Raw genomic sequence first — 19,996 nt, 5'->3', positions numbered from 1 at the left:
CCAAACACATTAAGGTTTTCTATTTTGCAATGTCCTGAAACTCTTGGACTTACTTCATTTACCTACTCGGTTCATACCATTTTTAAGATGTTAAAAAAGGTGAGTTCTACTAAAGTTATCTTATAAGCATTGGTTGCATATTTTACCTAATTTCTTCTCTGAGAGTAGGGATAGCTATCAGGCTTCTTTTTCTTATGCTTATAAGAATATATAACAGGATTCTCCTCCCTTTATGCTGAATATTACCTGTTTTGATATATTCCAAATTTTACTTTTCTTTTCACTGAGGCAGTAATTTTAAAAAATGATGATGATGATGATGATCCCTGGGCCCACTTAAATATAGCCATTAGTTATTTTTCTACCACGGCCTGTTCCAAGCCTTCCTGTTGTTATAGTCCATCCTCCTCTGTGCATCTTGTAAAAAGTCATGATTTTCTTCCTGGCTCCTTTCAACATCATCCCGCTCTTTCTTTAGACAATAACTGCCTATTTAGAGTTACAGACATAGAAGCTACAGCATCTGGAAAGTGTCCCTTCAAGTCCCTGAAATTTCTTTACTGACTGCTTACCTGTGAGATTCATCTTTACTGAACATGGAATAATTATTTATATAACAAAAACAGTCCAGGTCTGCCGTGCTATTCCACAGGCAGTAGCTGCCAAAGAACTTAAAATGAGGGATGAATAAAGTGAATCAGAAGTATTTTCTTAGAACATCAGCTTGGAAACCCAACAGCTGTTGAGTAAATGTGCTGCTGTGGTGCCTTCATTAAAATGGAAAGGTTTTGTGATAGATAATACATTAACTGTGTTGCTTGTTTTCTTAGGCTCCAGGTTATGGAGACGTTAGGTTGTCTTTGGAGGCAATACCAGATACCGTAAACCTTGAAGAACCTTTTCATATTACCTGTAAAATAACAAACTGCAGGTAATGCCACTGTTTGTGGATGAATGTCCTTTCTACCTCACCTACCTAGAATAGAATTTTAAAATCTTTTTGTTACTGTCTCCTTTTAAGTTTTCCTCAACATATAGCCTTCTCTGATGTTGATATTGAGTACTGTAAAATTCTTCATCTGGTAGCAGTATAATTACATATTTTTAAGGGCCTATTGTATTATGCATCTTCTGTATTTTGTTTCGTTCATGTGTCACACGCTATGAGGTAGGTATTCATTGTTTATACTTCCTTCACCAAAACATGAACTAATAGGTTCTTATGTATTAATATATTATGAATTGAAGTAGTAAGATTTTTTGAGGCATACTTGTCCTTGAGCTATATCTTGAGTATTAAGAAACTAAACATTGCTTATGGATTTAATGTAAGGGGAAATCATTGATTCGAAAACAGGGTTTTGACAGTGAAGAGAGAGCATAATCTGAACTGTCAGGAAGCAAAGAGCACAGGGCTTTGAAACCAGAAAAAAAATAGAATTAAGTTCCAGTCCTATGCCCTCTGCTCCTACTTGTATTACCACTTGGTTTGTATTATTATTTGGGGTATTTTGATATTATTGCAGTGATGAATCTCAGCCCTCTTAGTGTGAATGCATAATCCTTTTAATTCCATATTTATTCTGACTTTTTTGTATTAGAAAGATAGGAAATATTTATCCTTCAAAATTACAGAAATACCCACTTCCTCTATGAAGCTACCCAGACTTTCCAAAGCACAGGTATTCATGCCTTCTCTATCATAGAAAATATTTACTTAGTTTTTTTAGTGACACTCATATATTGTGTATTTAGTGACACTCATATATTGCTATAAGTATTAGTCTCTTTCTCGCTCGATTGTGAATTATTCAAGAGAAAGGACATGGCCCTTAGTGTCTGCCACATCGTGAGCTCAGTAAACAACAATACAGGGCAAAGACCCTGTGCTTGTAGGGTGTTACAGGGTGTTGGGAAATTTTTCTTTTTTTTTTTTAAGTTTTTTCAGCAAATCAGTTTATTGACCAGCTCACAAGTGTTATTTTTTTCAAAAGTTAACTTCTTTTGGTGTTCACTTTAACTTTTGGTGATTGAAATAAGTTTTCTAAAAAGCACATGTCTCTTATATCTTTAATTTCCTCTCTATATAAATGTCATTCCCTGCCCCTACACACCAGAGAGATGCACAGACACATGCACACAACATATATAAGTCTTACTGAATTTTTGTGAAATTAACAATATTCACGTAGTACATCTACCCTGGTCTCTGGCACATAGTAGCCATCTCAAATATTTGTTAGGGAGATACAGACATATACAAGTTAATATTATAAAGTCAATATGTCTAAAAAAAATAAAATTTAAATAAGCAATTTAAAATTTGGAGCCAAGTATAAGAATAAATAGCTGAAAGAGCCATAAGTAGCCATGAATGGTGGTAGGAGACTATTTTTCGTTATGAGTCTTTTGGTTATTTAAAAAAGAACAATATGCATACTTTCATTAAAAGTTGTTTTAACTTATTTAAGCTGAACCGGTGATATCTGTTATAAGCAGAAGTAGTCTTTTCTTGGTAAATAATCCAGTTAGCAAACCTGAATAGTATTTACGTCTTATGAATCCTGCCAGTTGTTTCCCAAGTTATGGTAAAGTAACATAGATTAAATATCAAAAGGACAAGACCAGAATCAGTTGTTTTCTTCTTTTCCTGTAGAGTACCTAACAGAAATAGAATATATGGCAACAAGATTAGTCACAAATGTGTGGAAGTCTCCCAGAAAAATGGCAGCACCAGATCAGCACCTGGAGGCCAGTGTTGAGTAATAGAACCAGAGGGCCAACATCAGACAGGCAGACTAGTCTGAGGCCGTTTTAAGTGCTAGAAGATGTGACTTCATCTTCCTGATTCTATCTTAGGTGACATATAAATGTTGTAATAGCTTTTCTCTTTCTGGTTTTTATTCTCCTCGATACGGAGAAAACAAGTTTACTGTCAATAGTAGAAATATTGCAGTACCTCTTTGTGAAATGAACAAGATTTATTCCTATTATTCTGATTCCTCCAGCAGTGAAAGGACTATGGATCTGGTTTTGGAAATGTGCAATACCAATTCCATCCACTGGTGTGGAATTTCAGGAAGACAGCTGGGAAAGCTGCATCCAAGTTCTTCGCTCTCTCTTGCCCTTACTCTGCTGTCTTCAGTACAGGGACTGCAAGTATGCTGTCTTTTCAAAAATTCCAATATTTGGGGGCTGTTAACTTACAAAAATTGGTTTTTCAATGCATCATTATTTATTGCCATAACAAATTGTTTGGTCCAAAATGAAAGCTATATTCAGAAGGTTTGCACCTCAAAATTGAGTAATAATTAATGAAATGTCTGTACAAAATAAAGTGCAAGCAGTGTAAAATTGAAGTCTTTGTTTCAAAAGTCATTTGTGATATTCATATTTCCTCTGAATGGATAAAAACTTAGACTCATCTTTCTCTCTCTCTCTCAATAGAGCATCTCTGGCTTAAGACTAACAGACACATTCTTAAAGAGAACATATGAATATGATGACATCGCACAAGTCTGTGTGGTATCTTCTGCCATTAAAGTGGAAAGCTGAAGGAAATTTCCAATGTTATGCTTTTCATTTAGTTTCACAGAACTGCTTTTTGTCACCTTTGTAAAATGATGACATCAACAGCGAAGTAAATATGTTACTTCTTTCCTGTAAAATAGTTAAAATATTAAATATTTGTTTTGAAGAGATCTGATTTTATCTTGTAAGTTATGTTCGAAATGAACATGTGTAGATTTTCTACACCTATTTAATTTCATTTCATTTTAGATGACCACTGGACTTTGTTCTCCAAAAGCTGTGTATCTGAGACCATTTGTCCCTAGCCAGTATCTAGAACACAAGTCAGCAAACTTTTTATGTAAGGTACAAGACACTAAATATTTTAGGCTTTGCAGGCCATAAGGTTTCTGTCACAAATACTGAACTCTGCCATTGTACTGCAAGAGCAGCCAGTAGGCAAAAAAAGTACAGTGGTGTACATAAAAAGCAGCAGCTGGACTCAGGAAGCTGAGGCAGGAGAATCACTTGAACCCAGGAGGCGCAGGTGGCAGTAAGCTGAGATCATGTCACTGTACTCTAGCCTAAGCGACAGAGCAAGACTGTCTCAAAAAAAAAAAAAAAAAAAAAAAAAAAAAAGCAGCTGGACAGATTTGGCCTGCAGGGTATAGTTGGCTGACCTCAATCTAGAAGAAAGAGTTGTTTCTTAGAACTTTGTAACATTTTGTTTAGAAATATTTCAGTTAACTCCAGTTTTCTTCCTAGCTATTCAGTCAGCAGAAAAAGTTTGCTTAAAACAAAGGGGGTAGTCCTCTTATAACCTGGTATTTGTTAACACAGTATAAGCTTTCTAATTGTTTTCAAAATTACTGTAATGGTTTGTGTCTGTATTTGTATATTATACCTACAAACATACATGTCTTTCAGCTACTGAACAGATCAGAATTGGTTTTACTTTTTAGGTTGTTGATTTTTTTCATTAACTATTAACTAAGAATAATACTTATTATAAGCCAAAAATTGCTGGGTTTTTTTCTCATTGATTAAGCCACTTATTTTTATATGGTATATTTAAATAATTTCTATCTTCTGATATGATTTTAAACTCTAAATCATGTGTTACTGTTATAAAACTTTCTACATGTGATCACACTTAGTTATGAGCAAAGCAGTGAGAAAGTTGAGGTGATAAACAACTTTGCAGCATTAATGTAACAAAAAGTAAGTATTTTGTCAGGAAAACAAAAGCTTAGGCTGTTAAATAAAAGCTATTCTATTTTGGTAAGTTGAAATTCAAGAATGTATATATAATTTCTTAAATGTAAGAGTGCATTAAATCAAATACAAAAATTGGTTTTTCAATGCATCATTATTTATTGCCATAACAAATTGTTTGGTCCAAAATGAAAGCTATATTCAGAAGGTTTGCACCTCAAAATTGAGTAATAATTAATGAAATGTCCGTACAAAATAAAGTGCAAGCAGTGTAAAATTGAAGTCTGTCTTTGTTTCAAAATGATTAAGATTGATTAAATGATGAAATAATACTTTATGGCCACTGCACTGGATACTTGGATTGTTTTTCAAGCATCTTCTTATGACTGAATCTTCTGTTTCATTCTGTTTTAAATCTTAAAAGTAATATCATGGTCACTTGGAATCTGCTCTGTACTTTAATTATAGTCTCTTCTGTTATAAACAATAACGTGGACACATATTTTTCATAGTTTTAAGTAAAGATTAGATAATGCCATCTTAGAAAGGATCTGTTTAACCTATATTATAAAAGTTAGATACACAATTTGGTACATTAAATGAAAATGTCATTTGCATATATAGAACCTATTCTGTTTTACATAGTATCATAATAGCTACAGCTACTACAAGAAATGGAAGTCAAACATTTAGTAGGATGCTTAAAGAGTTAGTTTAATAATGTCTTCTTACTTTTCTAGTTAGATAGCAACTATATTTCCCAGACAAGCAAGAAAATATATGGGGCAGTTTTTATAAATTGAAAAGTAGCTAGCACAATCCAACCACGCAAAATTTTTTTGAAATAGCTTGCAATGCTGTGATTCCAAAGTGATCAAGGTACTTGAAGAGCAAAAATGGCTTGAATAGAATGGAAATGTAGGTAAGTGGACAGATAGCATCTGGATTGAATTTGTTACAGGTGGTATATTAGCAAAGAAACAAATAGAAAAGTGAAATGGAAGAAATATACCAATTTCCCATTATTTCATATAAAAAGAATGGCTAATTTACAGATGTTAGCACATGAAGACATTGTTCTAAAGTTTTTTTTCTTACAGTATCTTTGGGTAATACTAGTCAAATAAAATGAGTTGGGAAGTATTTTCTCCTCTTCTGTTTCCTGGAAGAGATTGTTAAGAATTGCTATTATTTCTCCCTTAAGTGTTTGGTAAAATTCATCATTGAAGTTATCTGGGCCTGTAGTTTTCTTTCCTGGAAGGTTTTTAACAACCACAAACTCAATTTCCTTAATAAATACAGGTCTGTTTAGGTTTTCTATTTCTTCAGTGAGATTTCTAGTTTGTATCCTATAGGGAATCTGTTTCATCTAAGTTGTTAAATATACAATCCTTGAGTTGGTCATGGTGTTTTCTAGTTAGCCTTTTAATACCTATAGTGTCTGTAGTGTATCCCCTCTTTCATTTCTGACACTGAATTTGTATCTTCTGTTTTTCTAGGCAGTGAGCTAGAAGCTTATCTTATTGCTCTAAAAGCATTTTAAATGCACTCAAGATAGTTACGCTAGAAACTTTGACTTCTTATTCAACACTGAATATGGGTGACTAATTTTTAATTAAGAATCTATTTTGCTTTTTATATCACAGTAATGACTTCTATGTGTTAGTAGTACTACTTCGTTCTGTGTAATACTGGAATACTAGGAGATTATTCTAACTTAGTGAAAAACAAAGTTGGCTTAGATGGAATACGAATTTAACTTCTGAGGGCCGAAGACTTGAATTCTGCTTTTTTTTAAATTCTGCAGAACTATATATCTTCATACAGATCTTCACTGTAGCTTTAGCCAGGTGCTTAGGTGTTTGCAGGTCTAATTGAGAAACCTCTAACCTAGTGTTCCTCTAAGTTAGAGTCCCTGGATCTGTATCAAAACCACCTAGTGTACTGTTTAAAATGGCCATTCCTAGGCCTTATTACAGGACCTACTATAACAGAATTGAACACGTGGCCCTGAATCTGCATCTTTAATGAATTCTCCAGGTGAGTCTTACAATGAAGTTATAGAACTACTATTCTGACGTCACAAAGTAGAAAGAGAAAAGTTGGTTTTTAAACCTCAATATACAAAATAATTAGTCTCTCTTTTTTTTTTTTTTTTTTTTTGAGATGGAGTCTTACTCTGTCACCTAGGCTGGAGTGCAGTGGTGCAATCTCGGCTCACTGCAACCTCCACCTCTCGGGTTCAAGTGATTGTCATGTTTCCGCCTCCCACGTAGCTGGGACTATAGGCACCTGCCACCAAGCCAGGCTAACTTTTGTATTTTCAGTAGAGGTGAGGTTTCACCATGTTGGCCAGGCTGGTCTCAAACTCCTGACCTCAGGTGATCCCCCCCGCCTCAGCCTCCCAAAGTGCTGCCATTACAGGCATAAGCTACCGCGCCCAGCCGATTAGTCTTTTGATAAGGGTTCTATAAGGCCTAATCATCTGCATTATTACTAATTTAATTTTATATTGCTTCCTGGCCAGGCACAATGGCTCACACCTCTAATCCCAGCACTTTGAGGGGCCAAAATGGGCAGATCACTTGAGGTCAGGAGTTTGAGACCAGCCTGGCCAATATAGTGAAATCCTGTCTCCATTAAAAACAAAAATTAGCGGCCAGGCACAGTGGCTCACGCCCGTAATCCCAACATTGGGAAAGCCAAGGCAGGCGGATCACAAGGTCTAGAGATAGAGACCATCCTGGCCAACATAGTGAAACTCCGACTCTACTAAAAATACAAAAATTAGCTGGGCGTGGTGGCGTGTCCCTGTAATCCCAGCTACTTGGGAGGTTGAGGCAGGAGAATCACTTGAACCCGGGAGGCAGAGGTTGCAGTGAGTCAAGATTGTGCCACTGCACTCCAGCCTGGCGACAGAGTGAGACTCCATCTCAAAAAAAAAAGAAAGAAAAATTAGCTGGGCATGGCGGTGGGCACCTATAATCCCAGCTACTTGGGAGGTTGAGGCTCGAGAATCGCTTGAATCCAGGAGATGGAAGTTGCAGTGAGCTGAGATTGCAACACTGCACTCAAGCCTGGCAAAAGAGTAAGACTCCATCTCAAAAAAACCTCACAAAATTTATATTACTTCCTTTTTCAGTTTTCCCTTGTAAAACTTGTGAAGTCATTACATGTCAGCACCAATTTCATGATTAATAAAAAATATACTCTAGTTGGAATTAAACTCTCATCATCAATGTAGTTAGACCCATGCTATTTATGCCTAATGCCCCTTTTCTCCACTAACTAATATGGCATCTCATTTATAATAAAATATTTTAAGTCTCCTGTTATATTTAAATTGCATCAAATTTAAATTATGTTAACTATAAGACTGGCATGCCAAGCCAAATTATCACAGAAGCTTACATGAACAAGCAATGTTAGTGATAGATGCTTTTTGTTATCCATCAAATAATTACTAAGTTTTCTTTTTTAAAAAAATCAGTGTTTATGGGCACACAATTAAATACCATTTAGAACATCCTTAACTTAGGACCAGGTCACTGGCTTAGTTAAAATATGTTTATATTTGATAGTTTCCAAGGTAAGGTTACCACTGGGGAAATTGTGATAATTAAGTCATACAGTTATATCACTGACCTAACCAGTACATTAAGGATTTCTAAATGTATCTTATTGTGTGTTTAGCGTAAGTGGCCATGCTAATGTTATCAATACCAAACTGCAGACAAGATTAGTTAAGAACTATGCAGAAAACCTGAGCATCCTACCTTTACTTTCTGTACATTCACATTACCAATTTTTTCTTTTCAAAACATCCCTTGCATCAAGTGCTACTTTCTAACAGCTCTTAAGATTCTCTGTTCACCAGAACAAACAACATTAAAGATCATATTGGTTCCCATGTTATATATTCATTACTGATAGCATTTATCAAAGCTAAATGTAGATAATATTCCTTCTTTCCTGACATACTGCTCAGTGGCAAGTACACTTCTCAACCAGCATAGGAAACCTTTCCTTTGGGTCATTTCCCCTCTCAAAAAACTGCTTAAAGGAAATTGGAGCTAAAGAGCTTACCAACAAATAGTCCTACTAGAGTTCAATAAATATACTTTGCTATTAAGTCTAATATACAAATATGATAGAAGTTTGAAAATGGAACCTTATCCCAGTGCTATATTGGCACTCAACAAGGCTAGTGATCACTTCCAAAGGAGTCGTTATGTTTTGAGTTTGTCTGTGATAAACCTATTGTCTAAACGGATTTATTCTTTAAGAATATACATAAGAGGTTTTCCTCCATTATTTTCACACATCAGATACGTTGTTTGGTTTTTTGAACGAGGGAGGGGACTATCTACAACAAATACTTCATTCATAGCCATAACCCATTTGTATCTTGGGCTTGAGCCCCGGGTCAAATCAGGAATGCTCTTCAGCGCTGCTGCTGAATGATCTGCTCCGGATGTGATTTCTCAGTTGCTCTATAAGTTCAGGATTTTGTTGCTGTATCTGCTGAGCAAACTGCTGTCCCCTGTAGTAAAGAGGCAATGTGGTTTGAATAGGGAATTGCCAGTCACATTTACCCATGCAAAAAGAACTGCAGAAAATGTGGGAGCTACCTAAAGGGGGCTTTTTTCTACAAAAGTTTTAGAGCCACGTCTTTAGTATCTACAAGTTTACCAATGCCTCCATATCGCATTATTACAATGCAGTGTTCTTTATAAGAAACAAAACACCCATGCTAAAAAAAATAAGTACCTCAATTGGGTGAAATCTGCTTCTCTAGTGCTAATGACAAAGAAGCAAAGGGCTAAGAAGTGTATGTTTTTATTGCATGTGCTAAAATATAATGCTTTTATACGCAAGTCAATAGTCTCATATAACACCCAGTTTGGGATGCTTTTGGAGGTCACCTAACAAGTAATTTTAAAAACACTAAGAAGTTTAACACAAATTGTAATGTGTGACCCTCTATTGCCAGTGTTAGATATTATTATACGCCATTTCAAGGTCATTCTAAAAACGCAATATTCTAAGTGGATACATGGTTGTGCTGACAAACAACAAATGGTACTGTGGCTTCATATAAAGTGTCCAGCGAGAGCATCAGACACAGATTCAAAAAGCAAAGTTATCTTCACCAATCTGATACAAGTGGAGGCAATATGCTCAAGTAACGAGAAGATGCAAGTAGTTCCTCTAAGTGCTGACAGGCACTGAAAAAGTTTGAATACAAGTTTCCTGAATTGCCTGAACATTGAAGTATGTAACATGTGATTTTAAACTATGTATGTGTACCTAAATTGATATATATTTTAACAGGATATTTGACCCTCATCTGCATCCCTGAGTAGTTTGAAGAAAAACTTGGATCTTCATTGGGAAAAAATGGGGGATTAGTAGCTTTATATATATATGAGATCACAATTTATTTGGACATACGATTTTTACCGTTTGTCTCCATACCCTCAAAGTACCAGGGCACCAATCCTTGGGACCTTCTGTAAGCAAAGATATAGTATTGATACCCCCACTTAAAAACCAATGACCCTAATTTCACACTGACAATACAATCAAGTAAAATTAAAATTAGGCTGCAAATGAAAAAGATTGACTGTGCTATCGGTTCCTTAGCAAGTCAGTAACCTGTACCTCAGTTTCTCTAGCCATTGGGTAGGGATATAAATTATCTACTTTTGTAATATCTGTCCCTCACCTGCCTTATTGAGATGGTACCAAAAAAGAAAAAGAAGCAAGAGATTCTGCTGGTACCTGAAAGTCCCAAAACATAAAGCATAATGAATGGGGGGGGGGGGAAGGCATAATAAACATGATTCTTTTTCTCAACAGACAGGACTGGCCAAACTATCTAGGTATGGATTCCTGCCCTGCAGTCTAAAAAGTGGTTCTAATTCATGAACTTCTTTCAGATTTAGTAACAGTAAGGAGGCCAAAGTTACTAACGGTAAAAGATAAAAAGAAAGCCCTGACCCCTCACCATAGAGATAAGCTGTAGAACATAAAATACATCTTCGTTATTTCTGTTTTAAATAATACTTACGCTTGGATGAGGCTTGACAGGTCAGTTAGGCCCCCAACTCCAGCAGCAGGTCCCCCAATGGCATTTGTCATCATTCCTGACATTCTAGAGTATACAAGAAATACATCACTGGGATTGGTATATATTCTTAACAAATAGGACAACTGGACGAGGAAAACTTAATAAAATATACCCATGTTACACCAGTAGCTAAGCCAAATGTATGTGGCTTTAAGCTCCAACTGACTGTCATTCAGAACAGTTTCATCATTTTTGAGCTAATGTGCTCAAATTAGGAGCCTGGCAAGTAGAAGGTGGGGGAAGTGTAATAAGCTCTTTCTATATACTTACAGCTGTTGAACTTGAGGGTTCTGCATTAAACTTGCTGCCTGAAATTGAAAAATAGCACCTCCCATTAAAGGCAGTTAATATGTAGGGATCTTTAACAAAGATTTTTTTTTTAGAAGAACGAAAGGTAAACCATGTATGCACTAACATTTTGTAGAGTTTCAGTGTGCTATGCAAAGTAAATGGGAATGTAAAAAGAGAGAAGGTATGAGAAAAAATGGCATTAAGAAGACACAGTGAGGATAAAGAGATTACAAACAACACTGTAAACTGAGGATGTTGACAGCAGTTTACCTCCTACTACTGATCAGACCAATTAAGCCAAAAGGAAAAATAGGAACTTATAGTTAAGGGGTCTCCTACACTTGAGAAGGTCCATTCCAAACGAGCTCTTAAGAGATGTGACTTTGCTCCATGGGGCCCAGCAGTTTCAATGCTTCCCATGCTTACAGTGGCACAGGGGATTATATTTATGTGCACACACACTTTTAAAACATTCTATTTTGAAAGCATGGTAATGCTTTCAAATTTTTTTTTCCCCTCAAATTGGTAATGTCAACAATATTCATGTAAAATTTGAATGTAGTCTAAATCTTTGTAGACAATAGATTTTATTCACAGACTCTCTATGAGGTGTTGGGAAAAGCCACCACTTGCTTCTATTACCAGAAAGATCACTGACTGATTCGTAAGTAATTCAAAACTTTCCTCAAGTCCCAGTCAGGATGGGTGCCTCTGAGCCAACCCATAAGTGCTAAAGGCATTACACAGGAAAAGCGGGATGGATGAGCTATAAACATGAAAACGCTGGTTTTGCAATCCCTTTAAACTAGTTCTGCAACAATAGTTCTTCCCCTTCTCCTAGAATCTAGGACCTAGAAGAAATTTAGAACAGATCTATGGCTTTTCCGGTCACTTTTCAATAAGCAGTCCTCCCGTCACTTTAAGTTCTATAAAATGACCTCCAGTTCAGCAATTAATGTCTCAGTGTAACAACGAAATACATAAAGCTTCATTTATAGGTAAAACTTCTCTCTTCCTAGCATGGGCCTGCTACAGATTGACCAGTTGTAGTAGAAAAGAGGGACCATTGACTGCTCTGTTTCCTATAGTAGGGGTCCCCAACCCCTGGGCCACGGACTGTTAGGAACCAGGCTGCACAGCAGCAAGTTAGCGGTGGGCGAGCAAGCACTACTGCCTGAGCTCCACCTCCTGTCAGATCAGCTGCAGCATCAGATTCTCATAGGAGCAAGAACCCTATTGTGAACTGCGCATGTGAGGGATCTAGGTTGAGTGCTCCTCAAGAGAATCTAACAGTTCTCCCCGTCCTGCCTCTACCCCCTACCCCCGGTATGGTCCATGGAAAAACTGTCTTCCATGAAACCAGTCCCTGTTACAAAAAGGTTGGGGACTGCTGTCCTACAGTGCTTTTTTTTTGGAGATGGAGTTTCACTCTGTCACCCAGGCTGGAGTGCAATGGCATGACCTCAGCTCACTGCAGCCTCTGCCTTCCCGGAGTCAAGTGATTCTCCTGCCTCAGCCTCCCAAGTAGCTGGGATTACAGGCGTGCACCACCATGCCCAGCTAATTTTTCTATTTTCAGTAGAGACGGGGTTTCGCCAGGTTGGCCAGGCTGGTCTGGAACTCCTGACCTCAAGTGATCCGCCCATCTCAGCCTCCCAAAGTGCTGGGATTACAGGTGTGAGCCACCACACCAAGGCCTATAGTCCTTCTTTATCCTGTAGTGCTTCCAGTCCTCTTCCCCCAGCTTGCTGATTAAGAGTTGTGGCCCTCCAGGGTGAGGGTTAAATGGAGGGAAAGGTGAAAGGAGCAGCAAAGTTCTTATTTGATGACTGGTATTATCTTACTAGTTTTGCATTGGTGCTCTTTGAGTTTGCAAGGTATTCAAAAACTATGTGGTTCTCTTATGGGGTACTTTCTGGTGTTCTTCAGACACTTCTGCTTTCCCTAGGCCCCTGGAGATTTTTTATCTATTCTTTGAAAAGGGTAATTTACCCTCTGGATGAATGCTATGACTTTCCCTTCAGTCTCAGGTTCTTGGCAGTTCTCCAGAGATTCTCTGTCTTGGGAACCTATCACACTTCCAGGAAAGCCTCTTGGACATATTCAGACACCCTCTCTCACAACTGTGTGTGCTCACCTCTGCTCCACTCTCATCAGTATAGTAACTGCCCAAACCACACAGCTAATTCTGCCACTGGCTTTCCAGCTGAACCATTGGGTAGAAAGTCTCCGTACCAGAAACGCCCTTTCTCAGCGAGGGCTTGAGATGAGAGCAAGCCTCCCTAATTCCTTCATCTAGGGAGCCCTAGAACTCTAATAGCTCTCTCCAAAAATCTTGTTTAAATTTCCATCAACTTTGCCTTTTTTACGAGTCACAAAACATGTTTTTTATCCCCATCTTTTGCAACTCCTACATGGTGGTCTCACACCTTATTTTGGTACATAGCAGCTTGGAGCCTAAGCCAAACCTGAAACTAAAAGAATTCCATTTTTCACATCCTGTTACAATACCATAACCTGAGTCCTGGAATGGGTAACTATGCTTAAAAAAAAAAAAAATGAAGTCACAAGATCTACAAAATATGTATTTGCTAGCATGGTAAGAAGGCTGAAATTTGATGAGGGAAAAATAAAAACTACCAATTGCTAAAAAGACTTATCCCACTGGGAATGAGTCATCTGTGCATTTCAGTTCAACAGAAGATTTAATGGATGCAAGACACATTTTTTTGAAGGAAACAGAAGATGAATAAAAACGGATTCCTGCCTTCCAAGGGCATATCATATGATAGAATAATTCTCATCCAAAGTATACAGTCACCCCAGGAACTTGATATGCCCTGGGAACATCCTAAACCCACTAAATGAAAGTTACCACATACTGAACCAGAGCATGTATGTTCTCAAAAAGGCCCAGACATTATTTTGTTGGTTTGTAAGAATAGAGGACATACATATGAGATATCAAACTCTAAAGATAAAAAACAAGGCAGACAATGCTGAGGGGCAAGCCTAGGGAACCGCAATGGCCAAATACTCAAACTGCAGATGTTAGATATCTTCCTAGGACCACTTTTATGTAAGAGAGTAGTTTTTAACCTTTCATATATTGGCAGATTCCTGTACCAATCTCACGAAAAATAAGATGCTCTCCTGGAAAAACGCACATATACACATGTACACAGATTTTTATGTACAAATTTGGGAAAATCCATGAGCTTCCTGAAGTCCATCCATGGCTTTCCCACAGGAGGTACATGGACAAGTTAAGAACGCTGCCATTCAGCCAGAGAGAAAGGCCAGACCACCGACAAAGGAAGCCCATCAGACTAACAGCGGGTCTCTGAGCAGAAACCCTATAAGCCAGAAGAGATTGGGGGCCAATATTCAACGTTCTTAAAAGAATTTCCAACCCAGAATTTCATATCTGGTCACACTAAGCTTCATAAGCAAAGGAGAAATAAGATCCTTTTCAGACAAGCAAATGCTGAGGGAACTCGTTACTAACAGACCTGCCTTACACGAGTTCCTAAAGGAAGCACTAAATATGGAAAGCAAAAACTGTTACCAGCCACTACAAAAGCACACTGAAGTACACAGACTAGGGACACTGTGAAGCAACCATGTAAGTTTGCAAAATAACCAGCTAGCATCATGATGATAGGATCAAATTTACACATAACAATACTAACCTTAAATGTAAATGGACTAAATGCCCCAATCAAAAGACATAGAATGGCAAGCCAGATAAAAAAACAATATCCATCAGTGAGCTGTATTCAAGAGACCCACTATACATACAAAGACACACATAAGCTCAAAATACAGGGATGAAGGAAAATTTACCAAGCAAATGGAAAACAGAAAAAAGCAGTGGTTACAATCCTAGTTTCCGACAAAACAGACTTTAAATCAAAGAAGACCAAAAAAGACAAAGAAGGAAGCAGAGGTTGTAGTGAGCTGAGATCGTGCCACTGTACTCCAGCCTGGGTGACAGAGCAAAACTCTGTCTCAAGAAAAAAAAAAAAAAGACAAAGAAGGGCATTACATAATGGTAAAGGGTTAAATTCAACAAGAAGGGCTAACTATCTTAAATATATATGCTCCAATACGGGAGCACCCAGATTCACAAAGCAAGTACTTCGAGAGCCTCAAAGAGACTAGATGCCCACACAATAATACTGGGAGACTTTAACACTCTGCTGACAATATTAGACAGATCATCAAGACAGAAAACTAACAAAGATATTCAAACCTGAACTCAGCTCTGGATCAAGTGGACCTGATATCTACAGAACTCTCCACCCACCCAAAAACAACAGAATACACATTCTTCTTATCACAACACAGCACTCAATTCACTCAAAACCACACAACTACATGGAAATTGAACAACCTGCTCCTGAATGACTTTGGGTAAATAACAAAATTAAGGCAGAAATCAAGAAGTTCTTTGAAACTAATGAGAACAAAGAAACAATATACCAGAATCTCAGACACAGCTAAAACAGTGTTAAGAAAGAAATTTATAGCACTAAATGCCCAAATCAAAAAGCTAGAAAGATCTCCAGTTGACAACTTAACATCACAACTAAAAGAACTAGAGAAACAAGAACAAACAAACCCCAAAGCTAGCAGAAGACAAGAAATAACCAAGATCAGAGCTGAACTGGAGAGAGAAACACAAAAAACCCTTCAAAAAAAAAAAAAAAATCAATGAATCCAGAAGCTAGTTTTTTGAAAAAATTAATAAACTATAGCTAGCTATACTAATGAAAAGAAAAGAGAGAAGATTCAAACAAACACAATAAAAAATGGTAAGGTGGATATTACCACTGACCCCACAGAAACACAACCAACCATCAAAGAATACTATAAACAGTTCTATGCACATAAACTAGAAATTTTACTAATCAATTTCTAGAAGAACTTCATAAATTCCTGGACACATACACCCTCCCAAGACTGAACCAGGAAGAAACTGAATCCCTGAACAAACCAATAATGAGTTCTGAAATTAAGGCACTAATAAATAGCCTACCAACCCAAAAAAAAAAAAAAAAAGTCCATGACCAGATGAATTCACAGCTAAATTCTACCAGAGGTAGAATTTAAGAGCTGGTACCATTCCTACAGAAACTATTCTAAAAAATTGAAAAGGAGGATCTCCTCCCTAACTCATTCTATGAGGCCAACATCAACCTGATACCAAAACCTGGCAGAGATATAACAACAAAAAAGAAAACTTCAGGCCAGTATCCTTGATGAACATTGATACAAAAATCCTCAGCAAAATACTGGCAAAACAAATCCAAGCAGCATATCAAAAAGCTTATCCACCACAATCAAGGAGGCTTCATCCCCAAGATGCAAGGCTGTTTCTACATATGCAAATCAATAAATGTGATTCATCTCATAAACAGAACTAAAGACAAAAACCCCATGATTATCTCAATAGACGCAGAAAAGGCCTTCAATAAAATTCAACATCCTTTCATGTAAAAAATTCTCAATAAACTAGATATCAAAGGAACACACCTCAAAATAATAAAAGCCATATATGACAATATCATACTGAATGAGCAAAAGCTGAAAGTATTCCCCTTGGAAACCAGCACAAGACGAGAATATCCTCTCTCACCATTCCTATTCAACATATTAATAGTATTGAAAGTTTTGGGCAGGGAAATCAAGCATGATAAAGAAATAAAGGGTATTCAAATAGGAAGAGAGGAAGGCAAACTATCCCTATATGCAGATGACATGATCCTTTATCTAGAAAACCCTATTGTCTCAGTGGAGAAGTTTCTTAAGCTGATAAGCAACTTCAGCACAGTCTTAGGATACAAAATTAATGTGCAAAAATCGCTAGCATTCCTACATACCAACAGGCAAGTCAAAAGTCAAATCACAAATGAACTCCCATTCACAATTGCCACAAAAAGAATAAGATACCTAGGAATACAGCTAACAGGCGAAGTGAAGGAACTCTTCAAGGAGAACTACAAACCGCTGCTCAAGGAAATAAGAGAGGACAGAAACAACTGGAAAAACATTCCATGCTCATGGATAAGAAGAATCAATATCATGAAAATGGCCATATTGCCCAAAGCAATTTACAGACTCAATGCTATTCCCATAAAACTACCCTTAACATTCTTCACAGAATTAGAAAAAACTATTTTAAAATTCATATGGAAGCAAAAAAGAGCCCAAAGAGCCAAGGCAATCCTAAGCGAAAAGAACAAAGCTGAGGCATCACGCTACCCAATTTCAAACTATATTACAGGGCTACAATAACCAAAACAGTGTGGTACTGGTACAAGAACAGACACACAGACCAGTGGAACAGAACAGAGAACCCAAAAATAAGACTGCACACCCACAACCATCTGATCTTTGACAAACCTGGCAAAAGCAATGGGGAAAGGATTCCCTATTAAATAAGTGGTGCCGAGAGAACTGGCTAGCCAAATGGAGAAAATTGAAACTGGACCCCTTTGCTATACTATATATATACAAAAATCAACTCAAGATGGATTCAAGACTTAAATGTACAACCCAAAAATTATAAAAACTCTATAAACCTAGGCAATATCATTCAGGACATAGGCACAGGCAAAGATTTCATGATGAAGATGCCAAAAGCAATTGCAACAAAAGAAAAAATTGACAAATGGGATCTAATTAAACTAAAGAGTTTCTTTTCCACACCAAAAGAAACAATCAACAGAGTAAACAGACAATCTACAGAATGGGAGAACACTTTTGCAATCTATCTATCTGACAAAGGTCTAATATACTGTATCTATAAACAAACAAATTTACAAGAAAAAACAAACAACCCCATTATAAAGTGAGCAAAGGAAATGAACAGACACTTCTCAAAATAAGACATATATGTGGCCAATAAACATGAAAAAACAGCTCAACATCATTGATCATTAGAGAAATGCAAATCAAAACCACAATGAGATACCATCCCACACAAGTCAGAACAACTATTATTAAAAACTCAAAAATAGGCCAGGTGTGGTGGCTCCTGCCTGTAATCCCAGCACTTGGGGAGGCTGAGGTGGGCGGATCACCGGAGGTCAGGAGTTTGACCAGCCTGGTCAACATGGTGAAACTCCATCTCTACTGAAAATACAAGAATTAGCCAGGTGTGGTTGTGGGTACCTATAATCCCAGCTACTCAGGAGGCTGAGGCAGGAGATTTGCTTGAACGTAGGAGGTGGAGGCTGCAGTGAGCCAAGATCCCACCATTGTACTCCAGACTGGGTGATGAGAGTGAAACTCCGTCTCAAAAAAAAACAAACAACAACAACAACAACAACAAAAACAGATGCTGGTGAAGTTGTGGAGAAAAAGGAATGCTTTAATACTGTTGGTGGAAATGTAAATTAGTTCAACCATTGTGGAAGACAGTGTGGTGATTCCTCAAAGACCTAGAAGCAGAAATACCATTCGACCCAGCAATCCCATTACTGGGTATACACCCGAAGGAACAGAAATCATTCTAACAGAACAAATACACATGCATACGTATGTTCACTGCAGCACTATTCACAATAGCAAAGACATGGAACCAACCCAAATGCCCATCAATGATAGACTGGATAAAGGCAATGCGGTACATACACACCATGGAATACTATGCAGCCATAACAAGAAACAAGATCACGTCTCTCGCAGGGACATGGATGGAGATGGAGGCCATTTTACCATTTTACTTAACAAAGTAACACAGGAAAAGAAAACCAAATAACACATGTTCTCACTTACAAGTGGGAGCCAAATGATGAGAACACAATGATACATGTAAGGGAACAACACACACTGGGCCTGTTGGAGGGCAGGGGATGGGAGGAGAGAAAGGACCAGGAAGAATAGCTAATGGATGCTGGGCTTACTACCTGGGTAATGGAAGGATCTGTGCAGCAAACTACCACGGCACACATTTTACCTATGTAACAAACTTGCACATCCCACACAAGTACCCCTGCACTTTGAAATAAAAGTTGGAAATTTAAAAAAAAAACCCTGCTATAGCCTTATATCAACACTCCACTACAACTACAACCACAAAATCTCACTTACTTGTTTCTAAAAAAAAAAATTGCATAGCTACATAGCTCTAAGGAAAACAAGGCCAGCAGAGGCAGAAAAGAAAGTATACTTACCATACTAATGAAGGCTGGATTGTTTATCAAGCTAGCCATGTCAAAGCTCAGTCCAGTTCCTGTCTGTAAAACAATTATATCTGAGAATCAGTCCAACAACTACAATTACAATAACTTGTGAGTGACAGAAAATACTTCACTAATTTGGCATTAACAACTTACAGGACTGGATACCTCTCTTAACTTCTGTTCTGCTATTTTCAGATTTGACTTATAGGAATCATTTTCAGGGTCAAGATCTAATGCCTTTTGATAACTTGTAACTGCTTCTTCAAATTTATTCATGGCAGTGAGGGCCAGCCTGAAGGGAATACAGAGTACAAGAATATGAGATACATGATTAAAGAACATCAGGAAATCACAAACATCGTCAAACGTCTGTCTTTCTTGGTATTCAATTCTAATCCAGATTACACTTAATTTATTCACTGTACTATGGCTCACAGGAGTAAAATTCCCTCCAACTTAAGATTCTATACATTTGAACTCTCGCCATTCTGCTTGCTGACAACCTGGTTGTCCTATAGATCATGAATTTAATGCTAGAGATGATCTTACTTATTCTACCATTTTTTAAGCCTAATATGTAAAATAATTTGCTTTATAAATGCCTAGAGTAAGTTCCAAAAGATGTGAGCTGACAATCCTGTGGTCACAAAAATCC

General features: G+C 37.3%; 2 protein-coding genes across 11 annotated transcripts in view; one reads left to right on the top strand and one right to left on the bottom strand.

Annotated features, from left to right (window-relative positions):
• LOC105499486 (trafficking protein particle complex subunit 13) overlaps positions 1–5,073 on the top strand; it is a 41,291-nt gene extending 36,218 nt beyond the window's left edge. For 5 of the 7 annotated variants that reach the window (XM_011772068.3, XM_011772066.3, XM_071098862.1 and 2 more), the window contains 3 exons: positions 831–931; positions 3,009–3,159; positions 3,448–5,073. In XM_011772068.3, coding sequence (XP_011770370.1) covers positions 831–931; positions 3,009–3,159; positions 3,448–3,555 — 360 coding nt within the window. In that variant the 3' untranslated portion in view covers positions 3,556–5,073. The remainder of the gene's footprint in view (positions 1–830; positions 932–3,008; positions 3,160–3,447) is intronic. The other 2 variants (XM_011772069.3, XM_011772067.3) reach the window with 1 other exon arrangement.
• LOC105499488 (small glutamine rich tetratricopeptide repeat co-chaperone beta) overlaps positions 4,861–19,996 on the bottom strand; it is a 60,599-nt gene continuing 45,463 nt past the window's right edge. For 3 of the 4 annotated variants that reach the window (XM_011772072.3, XM_011772074.3, XM_011772073.3), the window contains exons 7-11: positions 19,495–19,633; positions 19,333–19,395; positions 11,129–11,166; positions 10,799–10,882; positions 4,861–9,268 (exon numbers count right to left, since the gene is read on the bottom strand). In XM_011772072.3, the coding sequence (XP_011770374.1) occupies positions 9,157–9,268; positions 10,799–10,882; positions 11,129–11,166; positions 19,333–19,395; positions 19,495–19,633 (436 nt within the window). In that variant the 3' untranslated portion in view covers positions 4,861–9,156. The remainder of the gene's footprint in view (positions 9,269–10,798; positions 10,883–11,128; positions 11,167–19,332; positions 19,396–19,494; positions 19,634–19,996) is intronic. The other variant, XM_011772075.3, reaches the window with a different exon arrangement.

The sequence above is a fragment of the Macaca nemestrina genome, chromosome 6 (assembly GCF_043159975.1).
Source record: "Macaca nemestrina isolate mMacNem1 chromosome 6, mMacNem.hap1, whole genome shotgun sequence".
In the NCBI taxonomy this organism is placed as follows: Eukaryota; Metazoa; Chordata; class Mammalia; order Primates; family Cercopithecidae; genus Macaca; species Macaca nemestrina.
Note: the sequence above shows the minus strand (reverse complement) of the source record. Positions and strands in the feature narration are given on the sequence as shown.